Below are 20121 nucleotides of genomic sequence, written 5' to 3'. Positions count from 1 at the left end.
CACATGAAATGTGGCAATGGGCTCATGCTCATAGAATTCACTGGCCTTGCCATGTTCTCTACTATCCCAAAGCAGCTGGTTTAATAGAAGGGTGCAATGACTTGTAGGAGACTCGTGTATAGTGCCAGCTGGGTGGCACAACCTTGAAGGACTGAGGCAAGCATGTCCAGAAGGCTGTATATGCTGTGGATCAGCATCCAGTAGATGGTGCTATTTTCTCCCATACCCCAGATTCATGAGTCTAAGAGTTCAGGGGTGGAAAGGAGAATGTCACCACTCATTATTACCCAGGTGGCCCAGTTGCAAAAAAGTTCTCCCTCTCCCCATGACACTATGTTCTGCTGGCCTAGAGATCTCAGTTCCAAAGAGAAGAATGGTTCCACCCAGAAGCACAGCACTGATTCTAACTAACTGGAAGTTAAGATGGCGGCCTGACCACTTTGCACTCCTCATGTTTCTGAATCAACAGGCAAAGAGAGGGGGGTCTCTGTGTGGGCTGGGGTGACTGATCCGGACTACCAAGGGGAAATTGGACTGCTACTTCACAGTGGAGATAAGGAAGAATATGTCTGAAATACAGAAGATCCCTCAGGGCATCTATGAGTATTACCATGTCCTGTGATTAAGGTCAATGGAAAACTAAAATTACCCAGTTCAGGGAGGGCTCCTGATGACCAGACCCCTTTACCCCACCAGGTAAAGAATCATAGTCAGCTGATGTGCTTGCGGAGGCCAAAGAGGATACAAAATACAGTATTTAAGTAATCTATTAAGTATAGAAGAAGAGTAAACATTACCCCAAAACTTTGCATCCTTTTCTGGGGAAAGGGTTAGTATGTTTTACTTGTATGCCAGGATAGTTGTATAATGTGGAGCAGAAGTATGAGTTTGTTATTATCTTTATTGGGAAATTATGGTTTTGAAAAGTTGTGCATGGGCACCAAGTTGACAAGAGTGGACTAATGATGTTTATTTTTATATGTCAACATGGCTAGGCTACAGTCCTAGATATCAGTCAAACATTATTCTGGATGTTTCTGTGAAAGTGTTATTTGAATGAGGTTAACATGTAAATCAGTGGACTTTCGGTAAAGCAGATTATCCTCCATAATGTGAGTGGGCCTTATCCAATTAGTTGAAGGCCTTAAGGGAACTAACACTGACCTCCACCTCACCAAAAATTCTGCATTTGATCTTAAACTACAGCTCTTGCTTGAGTCTCCAGCCTGCAGATTTTGGATTTACCAAGCCTCCGTGATCTCACAAGCCAATTTCTTAAATCTACCCCCCCATTTCTCTCCCCATCTTCCTCTCTCCCCATCTTCCTCTCTCCCCCACTCCATCTCTCTGCCCCATCTCTGTCTCTTTCCCTCTCTCCCCCTCTTTTTCTCTCCTCCCTATCTCTCTTTCTCTCCCTCTGTCTCATAGGTAGGTAGATAGATGGTAGATGATAGATATTCTAGGTTATGTCATCTTAAAAAAAATCATCTTTAGTTCTAAGTGGAGCATGGAAAATGTAGGTTAGCTGACTATCCATTCAGTTGGGTTTCTTTGGTCATTGTGTTAATAAATCAACCATTCTTTTATTTATGACATGACCCAATTTATAATTCATCAAGTCAAAATAAGAAACATCAATATTTTCATTTGACTGTAATTCTCTTGATACCATTTTAGAATCTTCACATGCTGCCTGTTGTTTGACTTAACCTGTAATCGTAACAATGATATCATGTATTTTCATAATGCCTTACTATTTAGCGAAAATATTTACATATTAATGATCCACATCTAACATCAAGTGTTGCTCATAGTAGGCAGACTACATATCTATTTAATCAATTACAGTGAAATGATGAATTTAGCTTGTATGTTTTCCTTTTTCATTTTTTTAAAGATTTGTTTATTTGAGAGAGAGAGTGTGTGTGCGAGTAGGGGGAAGAGAAGAGGGAGAGAGATTCTCAAGCAGACTCCCCACTAAGCACAGAGCCAGACAGGGGGCTGGATCTTACTACCCTGAGATCCTGACCTGAGCCGAAAGCAAGAGTTGGACGCTCAACCAACTGAGTCACCCAGGGACCCCTCCTTTTTAATTTTTGTTAGATTTGGAGGGGTTTTTTTGAAGACTTACTAATGAGCTAAGCAAAAGGAAACTAGGAAGACTGTTATTAGGTATGTTGAAGTAATTAGTCAATTTTGTGTTCCTAAAGCCCCCCCTGGGCTATCCTAACCCCTGCCCAGAACTCTTTCCAAATTGGGTTTTTCTTGATTAGGGCCATTGCTAATCTGATTAGTGAGAGCTGTGGCCCACCACCCCCTCCCCCGACCAAGAGTTGCCTACAATACCCCTGAGGGTCAGTATTCCCCCATCAAGAACTTAAAAGTTCTCACAGAAAGACTTTGTGTAACAAACCCACACAGAAAGGTATCTAAGTTTATTGCTGAATTGTATAATTTGGAAACTAAAGCTAAATAAAAAAGAAAGAACTCTGATGAAAACTTCTTTTTTTCATTAAGTGCCTGACAGAGATATGTGACTTATACACAGATTTTTAAAGCTTGGATTAATGAGGTCTCTGTAGTTTATTGTCAAAGGCCTGTCCATATTTTCACAAACATGTGAATAGCAAGAATCTGTATCCTACCCTTATCTGCAAAGATGGGAAAATGACACAGGTTTACTCCCGAATTAAGAAATATTGTCAAGTTATTTTACTCATCCAGAAATGTTCATGTCTCTGTTCATGTGTATTTGTGTGTGCATTAGTCTACTCAAGCTGCTATAATAAAATATTGCAGACTGGGTCGCTTTAACTTCCATTTATTTCTTACAGTTTTGGAGGCTCCAAGTCCATGATTAAGGTGCCAGCAAATTCAGTTTCTGGTGGGAGCTCTCTTCTTGGCATAGTAGACAACTGCCTTCTCTCTCCATACTCACATAGCCTCTCCTCCGTTCCTGTTTGAGGAGAGACTTTTCTCTGGTGTCTCTCCTTATTAGGACACCAGTCCTGTCAGATTTGCGCCCTACCCGGATGACATCATGTAACCCAAAGGCCTCATATCCAAATACCATTACCTGAGGGGGTAGGGTTTCAACATATGTATTTGGAAGGGACATAATTCAGTCCACAACATTGTGTAATGTCAGTTAAGCCACACTTTTATAAACAATTTAAATACATTTTAAACTAAGGTTTGTTTTATGTCTTTGTACTTTCAGTACCCACAGCAAAAGAAGAGACTATAAAAATATTGACAGCCATTACTTTCTGAGAACTTCTTTTGTAATGTATTATTATATTACCTTTTAAATCATGGAAAGAAATTATAGACATGAAATAAGGCTCTTTCCCTTGAATCCTGTCACTCAGTCGTACAGCTACCATCATTTATTTCATACCCCCCCACCCCAGTCTTTCCCATAGGGATTTTTAATGGACATTATGTTTTCACAAGTTTGTGGTCTCCTTTTATGCATTGAATAATATTTCATAAATGCATTTATGCAATTAATTCAGCACACTTATTGAAAGAATTTCAACTGTTCAATTTTGATGAAGCAGAACAACTTTCATTTGCTGAATTTCCCAAAATAGCATCAGTTTTCTTCAATAGATCAGCCCATATTACTGTGTCCATTTGCAACCAACACTCCATTTGCCAATGTAACTTATCTCTTAACACAGCATCTTTGAATCTTCAGAAAAAAGGCACAGAATTACATATAGATGATATTGGCTCAATGATCCATTGAATTATTAATACATAGCAACCAATACTATTGGTTATTCCTCAGCTGATCTCTCATGCTTGTCCAATTGCCATTCTCTCCTAAATTTGCCTGTAATCGGTTTTGATGGATAAAATTGAGAGGCTCAGTCTGTGTGGAAGGTGGGGTTCATAGTCTAACTTAAAGCACAGAGACCAAAAGAAATTTGGTTAAATAAAAAGTAGGACATCTTTCTCTGAAGAAGTCTTCCTTCATCTCCACATTGAACACAAACAGGATATGCCATGCATGTAATTTGCTTGGTAAATGTACGTACCTATGAAGGATTAAGCATAGGTAGTACCTATCATATCTAGTACCTAGTTTCACAAGCAGAAATTTAAGCCTTGAATCTTGACATTTTAATGTGGTGTGCTGAATATTATAAAATGAGCACTGAAGAAGGTCCAAGAACAATGTTTCTCTGAAGAAGAGGCAGTTTTTCCCAAGAACATATTTAGCAAATCCTAGACATTTTGGATTATCACACCTGACTGGGTAAGAGGGATATTACTACCGTCTAGTGAGTCGAGGCCAGGGATACAGCTTAACACTTTGCATTGTACTGGACAGTGCCCCAACCCCGACCCCTGCCGCCTCTCCACCAAGATTTATCCCTCCCAAAATATTGATAGAACCAAGACCAAGAAACCCTGGTTAAGTAAGTTTCCCGAGGGGCAGAGCACCTTGTTTCTTTATTTTTAAATGTTTTTCTCTGGAAATGCTATCAAAAAATACCGTAAACCTATCTCCCTTAAGTATTTGAATCTCAATTTTTTGTTTTTCAGAAGAATTACTCAAAGAAAAATTTCCATATGCTGAAAACTGCAAAAAAATGTATAACTTGGCACAACAATCATGATTCAGTATTTTAACATCTGTCCTCTAGAAACAAGAACAGCTTCATTTTACTACCAAAAGAAGAGTAAAAACCAGCTATTTCTACTCATGACCATGAGGAATGATCTTAAGAGGAAAAAAAAAATGCTCCAGAAAAGAAAGGAAGAATCTTAAGTTGCTGCCTACAGCCTATGCACTACTTACTGTTCCCAGTGTACAGACAGTATCTGACGCATAGTAGACATTCAATAAAAATGCACTAGCTAGAGGTGCCTGGGTGGCTAAGTGGGTTAAGCCTCTGCCTTTGGCTCAGGTCATGATCTCAGGGTCCTGGGATTGAGTCCTGCTTTGGGCTCTCTGCTTGGCAGGGAGCCTGCTTCCTCCTCTCTCTCTGCCTGCCTCTCTGCCTACTTGTGATCTCTCTCTCTGTCAAATAGGTAAAATTAAAAAAAAAAAAAATTTATAAAAAAAATGCACTGGCTGACTTTCATAGACCCCCCTCCTTTTTCATTCAAGCATCCTATATCCTACTTTATACAGGATGATTCTGGAAATTTTCAAAGTGGCTTAGGCTTCTCACAAGCCATATCATGAGCATGAGGAACAGCAAATTGTCCTTTGCTCTCTGCACTGGCAGTCCGAAGATATGAAAGGCAAACCATGACCAGTCAGCTGGTCCTAAACATATTCCTCCTTCTAGAGTTTGTATCGTCCATTACTGAATGTGAGTTTACTATAATTTTTAAAATAATTAGCTGAATTATTTTAATGAATTATGTTCAGGGTTAGTAATCCTGGGCCTTGCAAGTTTAATATATGGAACAGAATTCAGAGAGCCATTTATTTTTAAAGTTTGTTTATTTATTTGACAGAGAGTGAGAGAGCGACTGCCTGCTGAACAGAGAACTCAATGAGGGACTCGATCCCAGGACCCTGGGATCATGACCTGAGCTGAAGGCAGACCCTTAACCAACTGAGTCACACAGGCACCCAGGAAGCCAAATTTTATATAAGAGTTTCTGCGTCCAGGAACTAAGCCATCTGTGGAGAGTGGAGGCAAGAAGTAGAAGAAACATCTCTGATACAGCTTTGATCTGAGGATGAGGAATTCTCAGACATTTTTCAGAATCACTTGCCTTGCTTAGAGCCTTGGCCACACTCTTCTGCCACCTGCTCCTGATAGCCAGATAATGAGGGCCACAAAATGCTGGTTTGTTTTGTTTTCCTATCCGAGAACTCAGTGTACTCTGCCATGGCTTGGTTTTGCTTGAGAAGTATCTGGACTCCCCACTGAGCAGGCAAATTCAATTCTTTGAGGACACATCAAGTCTTCCTTCATCCCACGAGAAATGGGCTCATTAGAAATCCATTACCTGCTTCCTAAAATTTTTTATCACAGGTTACAAAACTGTACCTGGGATCAAAATATCTGAACATTATGTTTGCATTCTAGAAAATATGACTCCACTAAAGCATAGGAGAGTGCAAAACAAGGGGTGCCTGGGCAGCTCAGTCAGTTAAGCCTCTGCCTTCAGCTTGGGTCATGATCCCAGGGTCCTAGAATCGCCCGCATCCGGCTCCCTGCTCTGTGGGAGGCCTGCTTGTCCCTCTCCCACTTCCCCTGCTTGTGTTCCCTCTCTCACTGTCTCTCTCTATGTCAAATGGGTAAAATCTTTGAAGAAAATAAAAAAAGAGTGCAAAACAAGCATCTGACATCTTTAGAACAAGTGAGGTTGGGAAATAACCTTATCCAAACTCAGTTTCTCTTCTGTATTTTCCTGCCAACCATGCTTATTTATACCTAACATACTAAAGGAGTATGGTACTGGAAAAGGAACTGGCAAGGTTCATCATCAAGTAGAGTTGCATTTGGGGAAAGCAGTTTACTTGGCGTGATGACTGAGTTGTAAATCACCTCCTATTTCCAAAAGAGGGTGTATAAAATGCATAAGACAGAGCACTTAAATGTCAAAAGGAAAAACCAGGAACTATTAAGAGGAAAAATGTATAACCAGTGACTATATTAACAGCCAATACTTATTGAGTATATAGTATGGGTAACAAATATTTCTAAGAGTTTTCTTTTTTAATTGATAAATGATTAACATACAGTGTTCTGTTAGTTTCAGATGCAACTCTTACGTTGCTCAGTGCTTATCATGATAAGCGTACCCTCAATCCCCTTTATCTATTTTGCCCATCCCCCCACCCACCTGCCCTCCTGCAACCATCAGTTTGTTTTCTGTATTTAAGAGTCAGGTTTTTTTGATTGTCTCTTTTTTCTTTGTTTGCTTTGTTTCTAAATTCCATATATGAGTGAAATCATATAGTATTTGGCTTTGTCTGACTTATTTCACTTAGCATTATACCTTCTAGACCCATCCATATTGTTGCAAATGGCAAGATTTCATTCTTTTTTTTATATCTGAGTAATATTCCATATGCCACATCTTCTTTATCCATCCACCTACTGATGGACACTTAGGTTACTTCCATATCTTGGCTATTATAAAAATGTTTCAATAAACATAGGGGTACATATATCTTTACAAATGAGTGTTTTTGTTTTCTTTGTGTAAATACCTAGTAGTGGAATTGCTGGATCATATGGTAATTCCATTTTTGATTTTCTGAGAAATCTTTATACTGTTTTCCACAGGAGTGGCACCAAATTGCATTCCCACCAGAAGTGTACAAGAGTTCCATTTTCCATAAACTCACCAACTCTTGTTATTTTTTGTCTTTTTGATTCTACCCATTCTGACAAGTGTTAAGGTGAAAACTCACTGTGGTTTTGATTTGCATTTCCCTGATGATGAGTGATGTTGAGCATCTTTTCATATGTCTGTTAGACATTTATATGTCCTCTTTGGAAAAATGTCTATTCAGATCCTTGGCGCATTTTTATTCAGATTATTTGGCATTTTTTTAGTGTTTACTAGTATGAGTTCTCTCTCTATATTTTGGATATTAATCTCTTACTGGATATATCATTTGCAAATATCTTCTCCCATTTAGTAGGCTGCTTTGTTGTTTTGTTTTGATGGTTTCCTTTGCTGTGCAAAAGCTTTTAATTTTGGTGTGGTTTCAATAGTTTATTTTTGCATTTGTTTCCCTTGTCTGAGGAGATACATCTAGAAAAATGTTTCAGTGGCTGATGGCAAAGACATTATCACCAGTGTTTTCTTCTAGGAGTTAATGGTTTCAGGTCTCAGATTTAGGTCTTTAATCCATGTTGAGTTTATTTTTGTGTATGGTGTAAGAAAGTGGTCCAGTTTCATTCTTTGGCATGTAGCTGTCCAGTTTTCCCAACACCACTTAATCAGTAGAGTGTCTTTTCCTCATTGTATGCTCTTGCCTCCTTTATTGTAGATTAATTGGTCATATAAGCGTGGTTTATTTCTGGGCTCTCTGATCTACTCTCTTGACCTATGTGTGTATTTTTTGTGCCAGTCAAATACTGTGTTGATTACTAAGAGTTTTAAGTAATATACGGAGTCGTATAATTCTTACCACAGCATTATTATGTGGATACTTTTGTTATCCGCATTTACTAATGAGCAAGCTACAGCACAGAGAGAATAATAATGTGCCTGAGGTCACAGTGCTAATAAGTGGCGGAACTTGGATTGGATTTCAGATAGTCTTGCTTAGAACCTGTGTGCTCAACTAGGATGTCGAACTGCCTTCCACACTTTTCTGAGCTTCCAGGCAGGCAAGGCAAGACTCTTCAGTACTTTTCCCAAGGGATAAAATCTTTAGAAAGTGATTGGGTTGCAATATGAGTAACATTTTGCAACATGGTGAAAAAAAAAAAAAACTATGATTAGTTGCTGTTTTGCACAAGATCCAAATGTGTTCTTCAAAGTAAGATTTTTCACATCAACCTCAATAAAGGGTTTTTTTTTAAAGATTTATTTACTTTAGAGTGAGAGAGAGCGCACATAGGTGGGGGGAGGGGTGGAGGGAGAGACTCTTGGAGCAGTCTCTCCACTGAGCCTGGAGCCCAACATGGGGCTCCATCTCACAACCCTGAGATCATGACCTGAGCTGAAACAAGAGTCAGATGCTAAATCGACTTAACCACACAGCCGCCCCAATAAAAGGGTTTAAATAGTAACTCAGTGGATATAACTAACATGATTTGAAATCCAGATTTCCTAAACTGAATAGGGTTGATGATTGGATGTGATTTCTGTCATTGATCCTTATTTTATTTGCATCTGTACAGTCTGTCATCTCGTTTACATACTTACCAACCTTTGTATTGCCGGCCTCTTCTGCGAGGGGAGCACAAAGATCTGTTTGCCTCATTTGTCTGCTTATCTTCAGAACTCAGCACAGTCTGTCAGGGCAGGTACTCAAAATTATTTGTTGAGTAAATTCATGGGTGAATGAATCCTTCAAAGGCAAAGAGTTCTGCCCAAGACCAGCCTCAAGATCCTTACGGTCTAAATTATGACTATTTTACGATCTGTAAATTATGACTGTTGAGGAGATAAGGAGTTCTAAGGAGTTACTGGCAGGGGAAACTTCACTGGAGATGACCAGGCAGGGTGCTAACTCTCATAGTTTTTTTTTTCTTCTTCTTCTTCTTCGTGAGCTCTGATGTCAGTGCCGGTCCCTGGAGTTGTGTTCTGCACAATCTACCCACCGCCATCCAGCAGTCTCAGGGGACCTATTATGACAGAAAGGAAGTCTGCACCCAGCCCACTGCACTGTTTCATTCAAAGCTCTCCACCGCGGCTTCCCATGGACCATTCTGAACCCAAGCTTAGAGACAGACATTTAACGTGGCATGTCAATAGCACGTGGTGACTTTTCTGGGAGGCCCAGGACCTAAAGGCCGCACCTGGCTTCCCACTCCCAGATCTGCTCTTTCTCTCTGCTCCTGGCAACGGCCTTAAATGGACAGAGCCCCTACAGTCACCCGGTGGTATTTTGGAGCTTAACAAAGCCTCCGGTCCTGGCCTCGCTTGTTCAACTTTCTCTTTCCTTTGTCTTTTGCAGTGTTTCAGCCCTGAGAGGAACGCATGGGGAAAAAGGGTGGCCCTAGACCCCTTTTCAGCCCAAGGAAGAGAAAAATGTATTTACTCGGAAATGGCTGGGTAGGCCAGGGCCTGTGAATTCAAGTGAAACCAGAAGTTATTTGCTCCAATATTTTTTCTAAAGGAAACTGCAACTGAAATACTAATTATATCATAATTGAAAAAGAATGTGGTGGCTGTTCTAAACTTTGTTTTCTTGGGTTATGGGGCCACTCCTAGCCTTATCACTGATGTTCTCATCTCACTGACTTCCTTCTGTTTCCTCCAGGCAACATGACCTGCCACACCTTGCACCTTTGCTCTTGCTCTCTGGGCTGGAAACACCTTCCCCCACCGCCCCTGCCCTCCCTTCACAGTTTACCTCACCTTCACCCATCTGGGCAGACGGGTGGCCCTTTCTGAAATTTCTAAATCCTGCTGTCCACCCTGCGTCTGCAATCCCTTTGTTTTAGCACTCACGTATTATATTCGGTGATCTATTTAGACGTCTGTCCCCACTGTTAGTCTATGAGCAATCTCTTGAGAGCAGGAACCATGTCTTATTATTTTTTTCTTTTTCTTTCTTTTTCTTTTTTTTTTTTTTTTCGCCTGCAATTGCTGGCATAAAATCTGGCATGCAAAGCGGGCTCAGTAAATATTGATTGAAATGAATCGTGTTGTCAATAAAGCATGATGCTCTCACTCTGACCTTTTTCTGCATCCAGAACTCCTGGAAGTGCCAGAAACATTTTAAAATTGACTGCATTTTAGAACTTCTGAGAATGTAATGTTTTGTTATTCCTCTTCCTTTTCAGGAACCTCTTTCCAGAGCTATAAAAGACCAAGAGAAGAATCATGTCCATGATTGCAGCTTTCTATAGTGGCAAGTCCATTCTCATTACTGGGGCCACAGGCTTCATGGGCAAAGTGTTGATGGAGAAGCTATTTCGCACCAGTCCCGACCTGAAAGTCATTTACATCCTTGTGAGACCCAAGGCTGGCCAGACAACGCAGCAGAGGGTTTTCCAGATCCTAAATAGTCAGGTATGCCATAGGGGAAGAGCCTTGGGACAGAATGACTCACTATAATGTTTCCTGACTGCCACAGACCTGCAGGTGGGGGCCAGGATGCCTGGGCAGGTAGAGGAGAGGAGACAGGACAAGATGGCAACCCACAGCTCATAGCAATCTGTGATTTTGTCCTGTAAAAAGAAGGAGGAGTGCCTAGGCCCTGTCCAGGGCAGGTGAGCAGATACTCTGTGTTCTGGAAATTACTGAGGAAGAATCAAAATGCTAAAACCCCCAGAGTGGACTCTTCAGGCTCAAGATCTATCACCGTTCAATGGAACCTTTTCCAACCTTTCTCCTCCTCCTCTTCCTTCTTCTTCTCCTTCTCCTTCTTCCTCTTCTTCTTCTCTTTTAAAAGATTTACTTCTTTCTTTGAGAGAGGGTGCTCGCCCAAGCAGGGGCAGAGGGAGAGGCAGACTCCCCGCTAAGCAAAGAGCATAGTGCAGGGCTTGGTCCCAGGACACGGGGACAATGACTTGAGCCGAAGGCAGACACCTGACTGACTGAGCCACACAGGTGCCCCGACCTTTCTTCTAAATTCAAGGTAGTTCCAGCACCACCCCCCCATTTTTGGATATTCTGTTCTTTTCTATCTGATACAATTAGTATACAAGATACAATTAGTAAGTAGCCATGTGATAATACTTCCTGTTGCCCAAACTCCACAAGGTTTAGGTGTTCTACACTTGATCTGGGTAGCTTGGTATTTCTGTTGCTATAGGTTCCTTTAAGGGGAAGACATGTAAAATGAAATATATGTATAGATGACCATTTGGGTATCAAACCCTCTCACTCCTTAAAAAAGGATTATGCATATCCTCCCATGTTTTACAAATTTGAAGGTAGTATTGGCTTTGGTCTCAAGCATGTCTGAGCTCAAATTCTGGCTTCTCAATTCACTGCCACTTTACCTTATATGTTCCAGTTTGCAGTGTTCGACATAGGAACAACCACAGAGACCTCCCAGGATTGCCACGGGAGCTGAGTAAAAAAAGACACATGTCTGGTTTAGAGTTCTGTATGGAATATACTTGGGCATTTAGGGTTGACAAAAGGAAAATTTAAATAAGGTTTTTTTGGTTGGTTGTTTTTGTTTTTGTTTTTTTACGAAGTCTCCTTTCCCGTGTGTAGAAAGGCTCCCATCTAACAGAGCTGTATCTGCTAGCCCAGCACACTATGGACACCCAGCAGCCCCACTGACCACATCTACCTGCAGGCACCTGGATGCAATTTGGGTACAAGCGATCAGCAAGAGAATTGGGAAAGCTTGTCCTGTGTCACGTGGCCTGACACCGCAGTGGGAAAATAACAGTAGCTGAGTGCTGTGGAGTGCTCAGGACATGCAGACCCTATTCAGCGGCTTTTTTGTGCCTTACCTCGTTGACTTTTGCAACAGCCTTGTGAAGAAAGAATGATTCGTATCCTCAGTTTTCATTTTATAGATGGAAAGAGCAAGACCTGAAGTGTTAACTTCCAGAGGTCACCCAGCTCATAAATGAGTGTGGCAGACTTTAGATTGGCCCCTGAACCAGTACGCTTGCTTCTACCCTATGCTAGCAGGGTAACCCCACATGGTAACTAGTAGCTCTTAATAAGACCAAAAGGCTAAGTGGCACCAAGCCGAAATCTAGAATAAACTCTCAGATCCCTCTTCGGACAGCTTCACTCCGTTGCGTATCGCTAACAGATTTTGTTTTTATCACAGAGCAGATGTGTTTAGCTTTGTAGACAACTTATAGATTTCTAGATAAAATTGTGGCAGGGAGTCTTGTGGTCAGCACAAGCTTTACCTACTGTTCTTTTCAATGACATAGCAACATTGCTTTTGTTTTGGAAGTCTTAACTATTATAACTTCTCCGTAAGGCTGGCTTGGGAAATCTCTACACCTGTTTCCACTCTTGCTATTGACCTTTGTAAATAGTGGTTCTCAATCTGCAGTCTCCAGATCAGCAGTATCCGTATCTTCCGGGAACAGTCATTATCGGATGGTCCCTACAGAGTGTGGGCTTCAAGGCAGACTGATCTGGGTTTGAATCTCAGCCAGACCCGTTATTAGCTGTGGGACCAGAGGCAAGACACATACTTTACTGAGGCTTAGTTTCATTACTTGTAAAATGGGGTCCTACTACCTTGCTCACTCAGGAGTGTCTGTCTTGTCTATCCACCTCTCTCTCTCTCTTTCTCTCTCTCCACCCACTCAAGTCTTTCTGGATTCACATCCAAATCTGATGTCATTAGGTGTGGTCTGGCTTTAACTGCAATCTCCTGTAGCCTCACATTTTACTGTTAGGCTAATCAGAGTTTATTCTATAGATTTCTTTTCTCTGTAAATTTTCCCTGAAAGAATTATGGGAGGAAGGAAATCTGTTGTACCTTATATGGCTGAAAAACTTAATATCTGTGGTTAAATACCATGTCTGCGTGGCCCTTTTGTGGGTTCTTTTTTTTCCCTTTTTTCTAGTACTTTTATTCCTTGAGTGCCTTGGACACCTAAAGAATTTTGAGAAGGTTGCACACTATGTCTGATGACTTTTTAAGGCAACATCAACCTCCATTCCGTGTTGTCATTTGTAACAGAAAGGTTTTTTGCTAAAAAAAGCAGATTCTGTCTAGAGCCTATCTAGTCTTTGGTTAGACAAATACCCGCTATCTTGGCACAATATGGAACTTGATATCTACAAAAAGATATTCCATGGGAAGAAAAAAAGGATGTGCCTTATTTCGGGGTCCTCCAAAACTGAAAATCTTCCACTGCACAAATCATGAATGCTGGCCTGGGACCGTGGAGACACGGTGCTGATCGCTGCCCATGAAGCTGGTTGGGGATCAGGGTAGCACAGTCCTTAGTTTCTGACTCTCTGTGATACACAAGGTATTACTGCTCAAAATCCTCGTGAACCTAAATATTCAAAATACAGACAGACCTTCAGATTATGTTTTGAAACCATGTGATCGGAGGACTTTGGAATGGTTAACAAAACAAACAGAAAACTTTCCAGATTATCTTACTTTTCTTCCTTAGAGCATGTGGTTATTTAAATGCAACGAATGATAATAATGAACTTGAAAATGCGGTTTTTCAGGCACACCAGCCGTATTCCCGGGCTCAGTGGCCCCCACATGCTGCTGGCTGCCTCAGTGCACAGGGCAGGTACAGAACACTCCTGTCATCGCAGAGGGTTTCAGACAGCATCCATCTAGATGATCGAGGGTGCTGTGTAGGAAGAGCATACCGTGCTCCAGATTTCCTTTCAGCCCATCATTTCTACCAATCCCACACTTACTGAAGTGCTTACTTGGGTGTCAAATGTATGCTGGGCACTGAGGATACGAAGATAAAAATGAGATTTAAAAAAAAAAAAAAAAAGTGACAGAGATAGTCCCGTAAAACATGCTTGAAGTGCAGCACGAGTTCACCTGGGAGAGGAGACCAAAGGGCAGTCTGAGCAGAAAGAAACCACACTTGTAAACAGGTGACAGGTTTGGTGTATTTGCAAACCTGTGGGTGACTTCCTTGGCCCCAAACAATTGAGTTTTTAAGAACTAGAAAGGGATCCTGAGACCAGATCCGGGAAGACTACAGACAATTGTGTTAGTTAGGTGACTTTCCTTTGGGAAAAACAAAACAAAAAAACTCGATTGAAACTGGCTTTCAAGACAAAGGATAACATGCTGATTGCACAGTGGAAAACTCCAAGAGTGTGGTGATGAGCTGTTGCCTGGAGCGGTGGCTGCACTGGTCCATGAATCCTTGGCTCTGCCATTTTGTTCTGGCTTCCTCCCAGTTACGATAAGATGGTTGGCTTTTTGTTTTGTTTTGTTTTGATAAGATTATTGCAGCCACTAGATAAATAGAGGCTGACTCCCTGAAGCTCTCTCTGAGAATGGATGAAACCTCTTTTTTGGAAACCCTCAACAAATTTCCCCTTACATGTCATCTGCCTGGGTTAGGTTACATGTCCATTTCTGGACCAACCCCTGTGGCATGAGGTATGCCATCTACTGAATTAGTCAGAAACTCCAGATCTAAGCTAACCGTTGGACAGAGGATAACAGACACTTAGATCAATAAGTCTTTCCCTGGGGCTGGGGTAAGACCATCTTCTCCTGAGGCACAGAGACTACATGGAGAAGGGAGAACATCTGAATGACTTATCAAGACACAAAAGAATAGATGTTAGGAAGAAATCTGCCTGCCAACTCTTGGAATAGAGGACCAGAAAAATGCCTCCTGATATTGAATACCTAAACATGGTGGACAAAATATCTGTTTGTAAAATAATCTTAATACATCACTGAGCTAGAGAAAAAACAAGAACAGAGGCAACCTTGAAAAATTAGCTACCGGGGAATTCTGAATGATCTTGGGAAGGATCTTGCATTGGGAGTGTAATAATCAGTCATAACTCAATTAAGGTGCAGAGAGTCCAAAGCTGACATTTGGGTTAAAAAAGCAAAAAAGTATTTCTTTATGGGTTTTGTTAATGTAAAACACAAAATAATCAGTGTTTTACTTTGACTAATCCCAAATAGCCATTGATTGGTCATCTCCAATGCAGAGATAACTAAACTAGAGCTTGATTGTAACTCAAAACCAACAAAAACCAACCAGCAGCCTTTTGGCAAATCCCTGAATGTTTAGGACTCTCCATTTCTTTCCCCATAGGTATCTTCCTGGTGCCATTTTTTTAAAACCTTTTCTCTATATCTTTCAAGATACTCCCAACAGTTTGGGGTCCAGCACCCCAGGAGCCTTCTGTAAATGCTCAGGCTCACATACCCACCCTCTGCTAAGCCTTTCTTCACACAGTCTCCTAAATTCACCTTCAGAATAAAAGTATTTTTCTTTCTTTAATTAAAAGTCTGTCCTCTCCCTAAAGAAGATTTTACTGTTTATAGTGAAACTATTGGAGATTCGCAGTTTTTTGTTTTTTGTTTTTTTAAAGATTTTATTTATTTACCCGACAGAGATCACAAGTAGGCAGAGAAGCAGGCAGAGAGAGGGAGGAGGAAGCAGGCTCCCCGCTGAGCAGAGAGCCCGATGCAGGGCTCGATCCCAGCACCCTGGGATCATGATCTGAGCCGAAGGCAGAGGCTTTAACCCACTGAGCCACCCAGGCGCCCTGAGATTTGCAGTTTTAATAGGAAATAATTACTAGAGCATTGAAATGCTCAAGAGATTAAAATATGGAAATGTCTTATATTTCTAGCTATTTCTGATTTTGTAGCAAAGGCATTCATTATTCTTTCATAAATGTTTGACTTATGTCGTTGGATAGAGGCACAAAGAATGGACAGATCTTGGGCTTCTACCTAAAAGCAAAATAATGTAGTTTAACATTTTTGTAACCTCTTTTTTTTTTTTTTTAGATTTATTTTTTTATTTATTTGACAGAAATCAGAAGTAGGCAGACAGGCAGGCAGAGAGGAGGAAGCAGGCTCCCCGCTGAGCAGAGAGACCGATGCGGGGCTCGATCTCAGGACCCTGGGATCATGACCCAAACCAAAGGCAGAGACTTTAACCCACTGAGCTACCCAGGCGCCCCTGTAACCTCTTTTTTTAAAAATGTGAGACAATTCCATATGAATTCTAATGTTCCTCTATTCAGTTAGAATTTGGGGAGAAAGTTACAAGTCAATTATTCCAAATATGTGGGCTGCCACAATCGACTTTCCAAGACAGGGTTCTACTTCAGGGAATACACCCATAAAACTTTGATTTCCTAGTAATTCTGTCTGCGTTTATGCTCCCCTAATGTCAGATCCAGTGAGAGTAAGAGAGTCTTAGGTTTGGCAGATAATACACCATTTTCTCAAGTGTATTCGATTGGCCAAAACCAATAATACATTTAGTACCCCAGCGTTTTCCCTTTCACTTTTAAGTCTAAGACTTTTCCATTGTCATTACTCTTATGTGTTACCACTGTCCACTCCACCAAATTTGGACATGTGTTACCACTGTCCACTCAATCAAACCACAGGTCATGAACCAAATTTGTTGAATGAAGAAGTTTAGTGAGTTCCAGTTTTCCAGTGGCCTTATCTGGGCCCAGGCCAAGCCTTACTTCCATTATCTAGCCACTCTCGCTTCTGGTTTCCTGTCTGGGTTAGTGTTACTGTCAGGATTAGTATTATTTTCTGTCTGGATTAGTGTTACTTTCTGTCTGGGTTAGGATTACTTCTGATAAGCCTCTAATTCTGCAGATAATTATTAAATATCCACGAATCAAGACCCAGTTTAGATTCTGTCATTTAACTTTATTTTGATGTAGGCAAAGTGACTGACATGCAGCCATACCTTATTCCTAAGTAGGGCCCGGTGTCACCTTTAAGCAATATTTCTCTTCAGTCACACATAGTAATGTGTGACTTCTAACCCATTTTAAAGTAATTCAGTGTTCTTAAAGGTAGCTTAATCATAGCAGGTGTGTGAGCCTTAGAAGTATTTCTTTAAAACATGATAAAGTAAAATGTTATCAGTTTGCCTTGATTCCCACTAAGTGTCCAGGAAATACAGTCAAGAGAACATCTGTTGTATCTATCAAAATTTAAGCATCTGATTCATTCCTTTCCTTTCACGGTATGGACAGCTACCCCCTCTCACTTCCAGGCTTCCTGTTTCCGTGCTTTCAGAGGGAGACAATTAAGTGGGAGATGCTTTGGAAAAAAAGGTTCTTTTAAATCGTTGGGCCACAGGGAACTGGGGCTTGAGAATCAGAACAGATCAGTTTTCTCATATATAAGTAAGTTTCCTAAGTATTTTCAAGGCCTTAAAGGAACTTATCAATAGAGGGAAAGATATCTGAATTTATGACAGATTCTTGAGGACTTCCTCACAAAGATAATTAAGCAAGCACTGTAAGAAAACAACCAGAGACACACGAATATTGTACAGATACCTTATTGTAGTATTATTTATGGTAGCAAAAACTGGAACCAATCTGAATATTGTATAATATAGGAGAGATAAAATAAGCAATAATACATGTGTTAAACTAGTATAAGGACATTAAAGCTCATATTTTATAAACTATTAAATGACATGAGAAAATACTTATATTCAGTGCAAAAAAAATACAAAACCACATTCAGTATAATCTCAACTAATGTCTTTAAATGCTGCTAGGATCTTGAATTAATTTTATTGAATTTTTTTTTTTTTTGGCACTTCCAAGTTTTCAAATTATAATGTTTATTTTTATGGTGAGAAAAAAGGTGCCCTCTTTTGTAGAAAAATAAGAGCAGTAATCTTTTTTTTTTTTTCTTAAAGATTTTATTTAGTTATTTGACAGAGATCACAAGTAGGCAGAGAAGCAGGCAGAGAGAGAGGAGGAAGCAGGCTCCCTGCTGAGCAGAGAGCCCGATGCGGGGCTCGATCCCAGGACCCTGAGACCATGACCTGAGCCGAAGGCAGAGGCTTAACCCACTGAGCCACCCAGGCGCCCCAAGAGCAGTAATCTTAATCTTTTCCAAAGTTTTGAAAATATAGTGACAATGAACATTTCATGAGTAGAGTGGGGGAAGAAAAACCCACTTTTTCTAAAGTAAATAAATAAGGCAGCAAAGCAATCATGAATTTCCAAAACTATGTCCTCAGATATAAGTCCAGTTGATTTTGAGTTTTGAAACTGATTATCAAAATTAAATAATTTAGCTCTATTTTTATTAGAAATATTATTCCAGGGGGGTGCCTGGGTGGCTCAGTGGGTTAAAGCCTCTGCCTTCAGCTCAGGTCATGATCCCAGGGTCCTGGGATCGAGCCCCACATCCGGCTCTCTGCTCAGCAGAAAGCCTGCTTCCTCCTCTCTCTCTGCCTGCTTCTCTGCCTACTTGTGATCCCTCTTTCTGTCAAATAAATAAATAAATCTTTAAAAAAAAAAAAAAAGAAATATGATTCCAGGTATTCAACATGATTTTTTTTTTTTTTAAGATTTTATTTATTTGACAGAGAGATCACAAGTAGACAGGCAGGCGGAGAGAGAGGAGGGAGCAGGCTCCCTGCTGAGCAGAGAGCCTGACTCGGGACTCGATCCCAGGGCCCTGAGATCATGACCCGAGCAGAAGGCAGCGGCTTAACCCACTGAGCCACCCAGGCGCCCCTCAACATGATTCTTAATCTTCTAGTATCTTTCCTAAAATCTGAGAAACTTCAAGGAAAATAAGATTTCATGTGCCAAAATGTCAACATGCTCATCCCAGGTCCATGCTATTCAACTTGTGCGTCCCTGGGGCCCCTGAGCTGGCTGCATAATCTATTACTTATGAAGAATGTGTTCATTTCATTATGCATCAACCAGCTTTTCATTGTAGCAAAAAAATTTTAGAGAAAGAGATCGATGCTTTATCTATTTTGCTGTATTGCATATGGCCTTGCTTAACAAGATATGGCTGTTCCCCACGACAACAGATAATGAGTTGCCAATAAATCATTCAGCTGTCAAGCTGTGTTTCTTTTTCCAACAACCATGTCCCATTTATACCCATTTAGTATGTTAAATTGGTCGTCATCTACTCTTAACAACTGTTTAAGAAACCATCAAGGAGACAGTATCCATATTTGAAAAAGAAAACACCAGGTCCTTGAAATTATATGAAGAGGAGGTTTGTTAATAAGAGTAATTGAGAAATCAGTATCTAAAAAATGTTTTATTGAGAGAATCCTGAAAAAGTTTGGGTGGCTTCTACTGAACTGTAGTAATCAAATAAGGGAAGGGTTACAGTGAGATTAGGCTGGATTTAGAATTAATCATCTGAGAAGACCAGGCAAAATTCAAGGTTTCCAGGGTGGGAGTATCTTGTATGATGTCACCAGGAAATGGATTTATAAACAAAGACAGAGCTTGGCAGGTTGTGCTGGATACTTCAAGTTAACTTTTCTGGAAAAATGCTAATTACTCAATAAACTCTCATTTGTCCATGAGATAAACCAACTTTGAAATACCCTGGAGAGCGGTGGTTAATGAATCATGCCGGGTCACACGCTGGGCTCTCAGTTCACAGAACTAATCAGGTTTAAGATAACAGAAGATAGTAACATTTTATGAAATATTTTATTGACTCCTTTCACAAGGCTGTCTCTGTGTAGTAATTTCTAGAAGGCATTAGATAAATTAATCCTTGAGAAGAAAAATAAGGCACTTAGATGAGCTTTGAACCAAATAACACCTGCAAAGGGAAGGTCAGCAGTCTGACGTTGTTGAGTGCTAAGAAGCATCCAACAGAAATGTTCATTTCATTTTTCGTACGAGTTCCTGGTTAATTTTCAAAGAGTTTTTCATAAGGAGAAAAGCATTTCCCTGTTTGGTTCAAGGCTACGGTGTAAAAGAGCTGCTTGTTACCAACCAATTTACAAAATGAAATTCTGATTGATGTTGATGATTCTGTTAAGTCTGTACAGAAGGCAAAGGCAATTAGAA

At 40.5% G+C, this 20121-nt stretch overlaps 1 protein-coding gene across 3 annotated transcripts in view; it reads left to right on the top strand.

Annotated features, from left to right (window-relative positions):
- FAR2 (fatty acyl-CoA reductase 2) overlaps positions 1-20121 on the top strand; it is a 136634-nt gene that overhangs the window by 81471 nt on the left and 35042 nt on the right. For all 3 annotated transcript variants that reach the window (XM_032855164.1, XM_032855165.1, XM_032855162.1), the window contains exon 2: positions 10452-10680. In XM_032855164.1, coding sequence (XP_032711055.1) covers positions 10492-10680 — 189 coding nt within the window. In that variant the 5' untranslated portion in view covers positions 10452-10491. The remainder of the gene's footprint in view (positions 1-10451; positions 10681-20121) is intronic.

Source organism: Lontra canadensis, unplaced genomic scaffold (genome assembly GCF_010015895.1).
Source record: "Lontra canadensis isolate GAN:19392208 unplaced genomic scaffold, GSC_riverotter_1.0 scaffold9, whole genome shotgun sequence".
Lineage (NCBI taxonomy): Eukaryota > Metazoa > Chordata > Mammalia > Carnivora > Mustelidae > Lontra > Lontra canadensis.
This window is presented reverse-complemented; position numbering and strand designations above follow the sequence as displayed.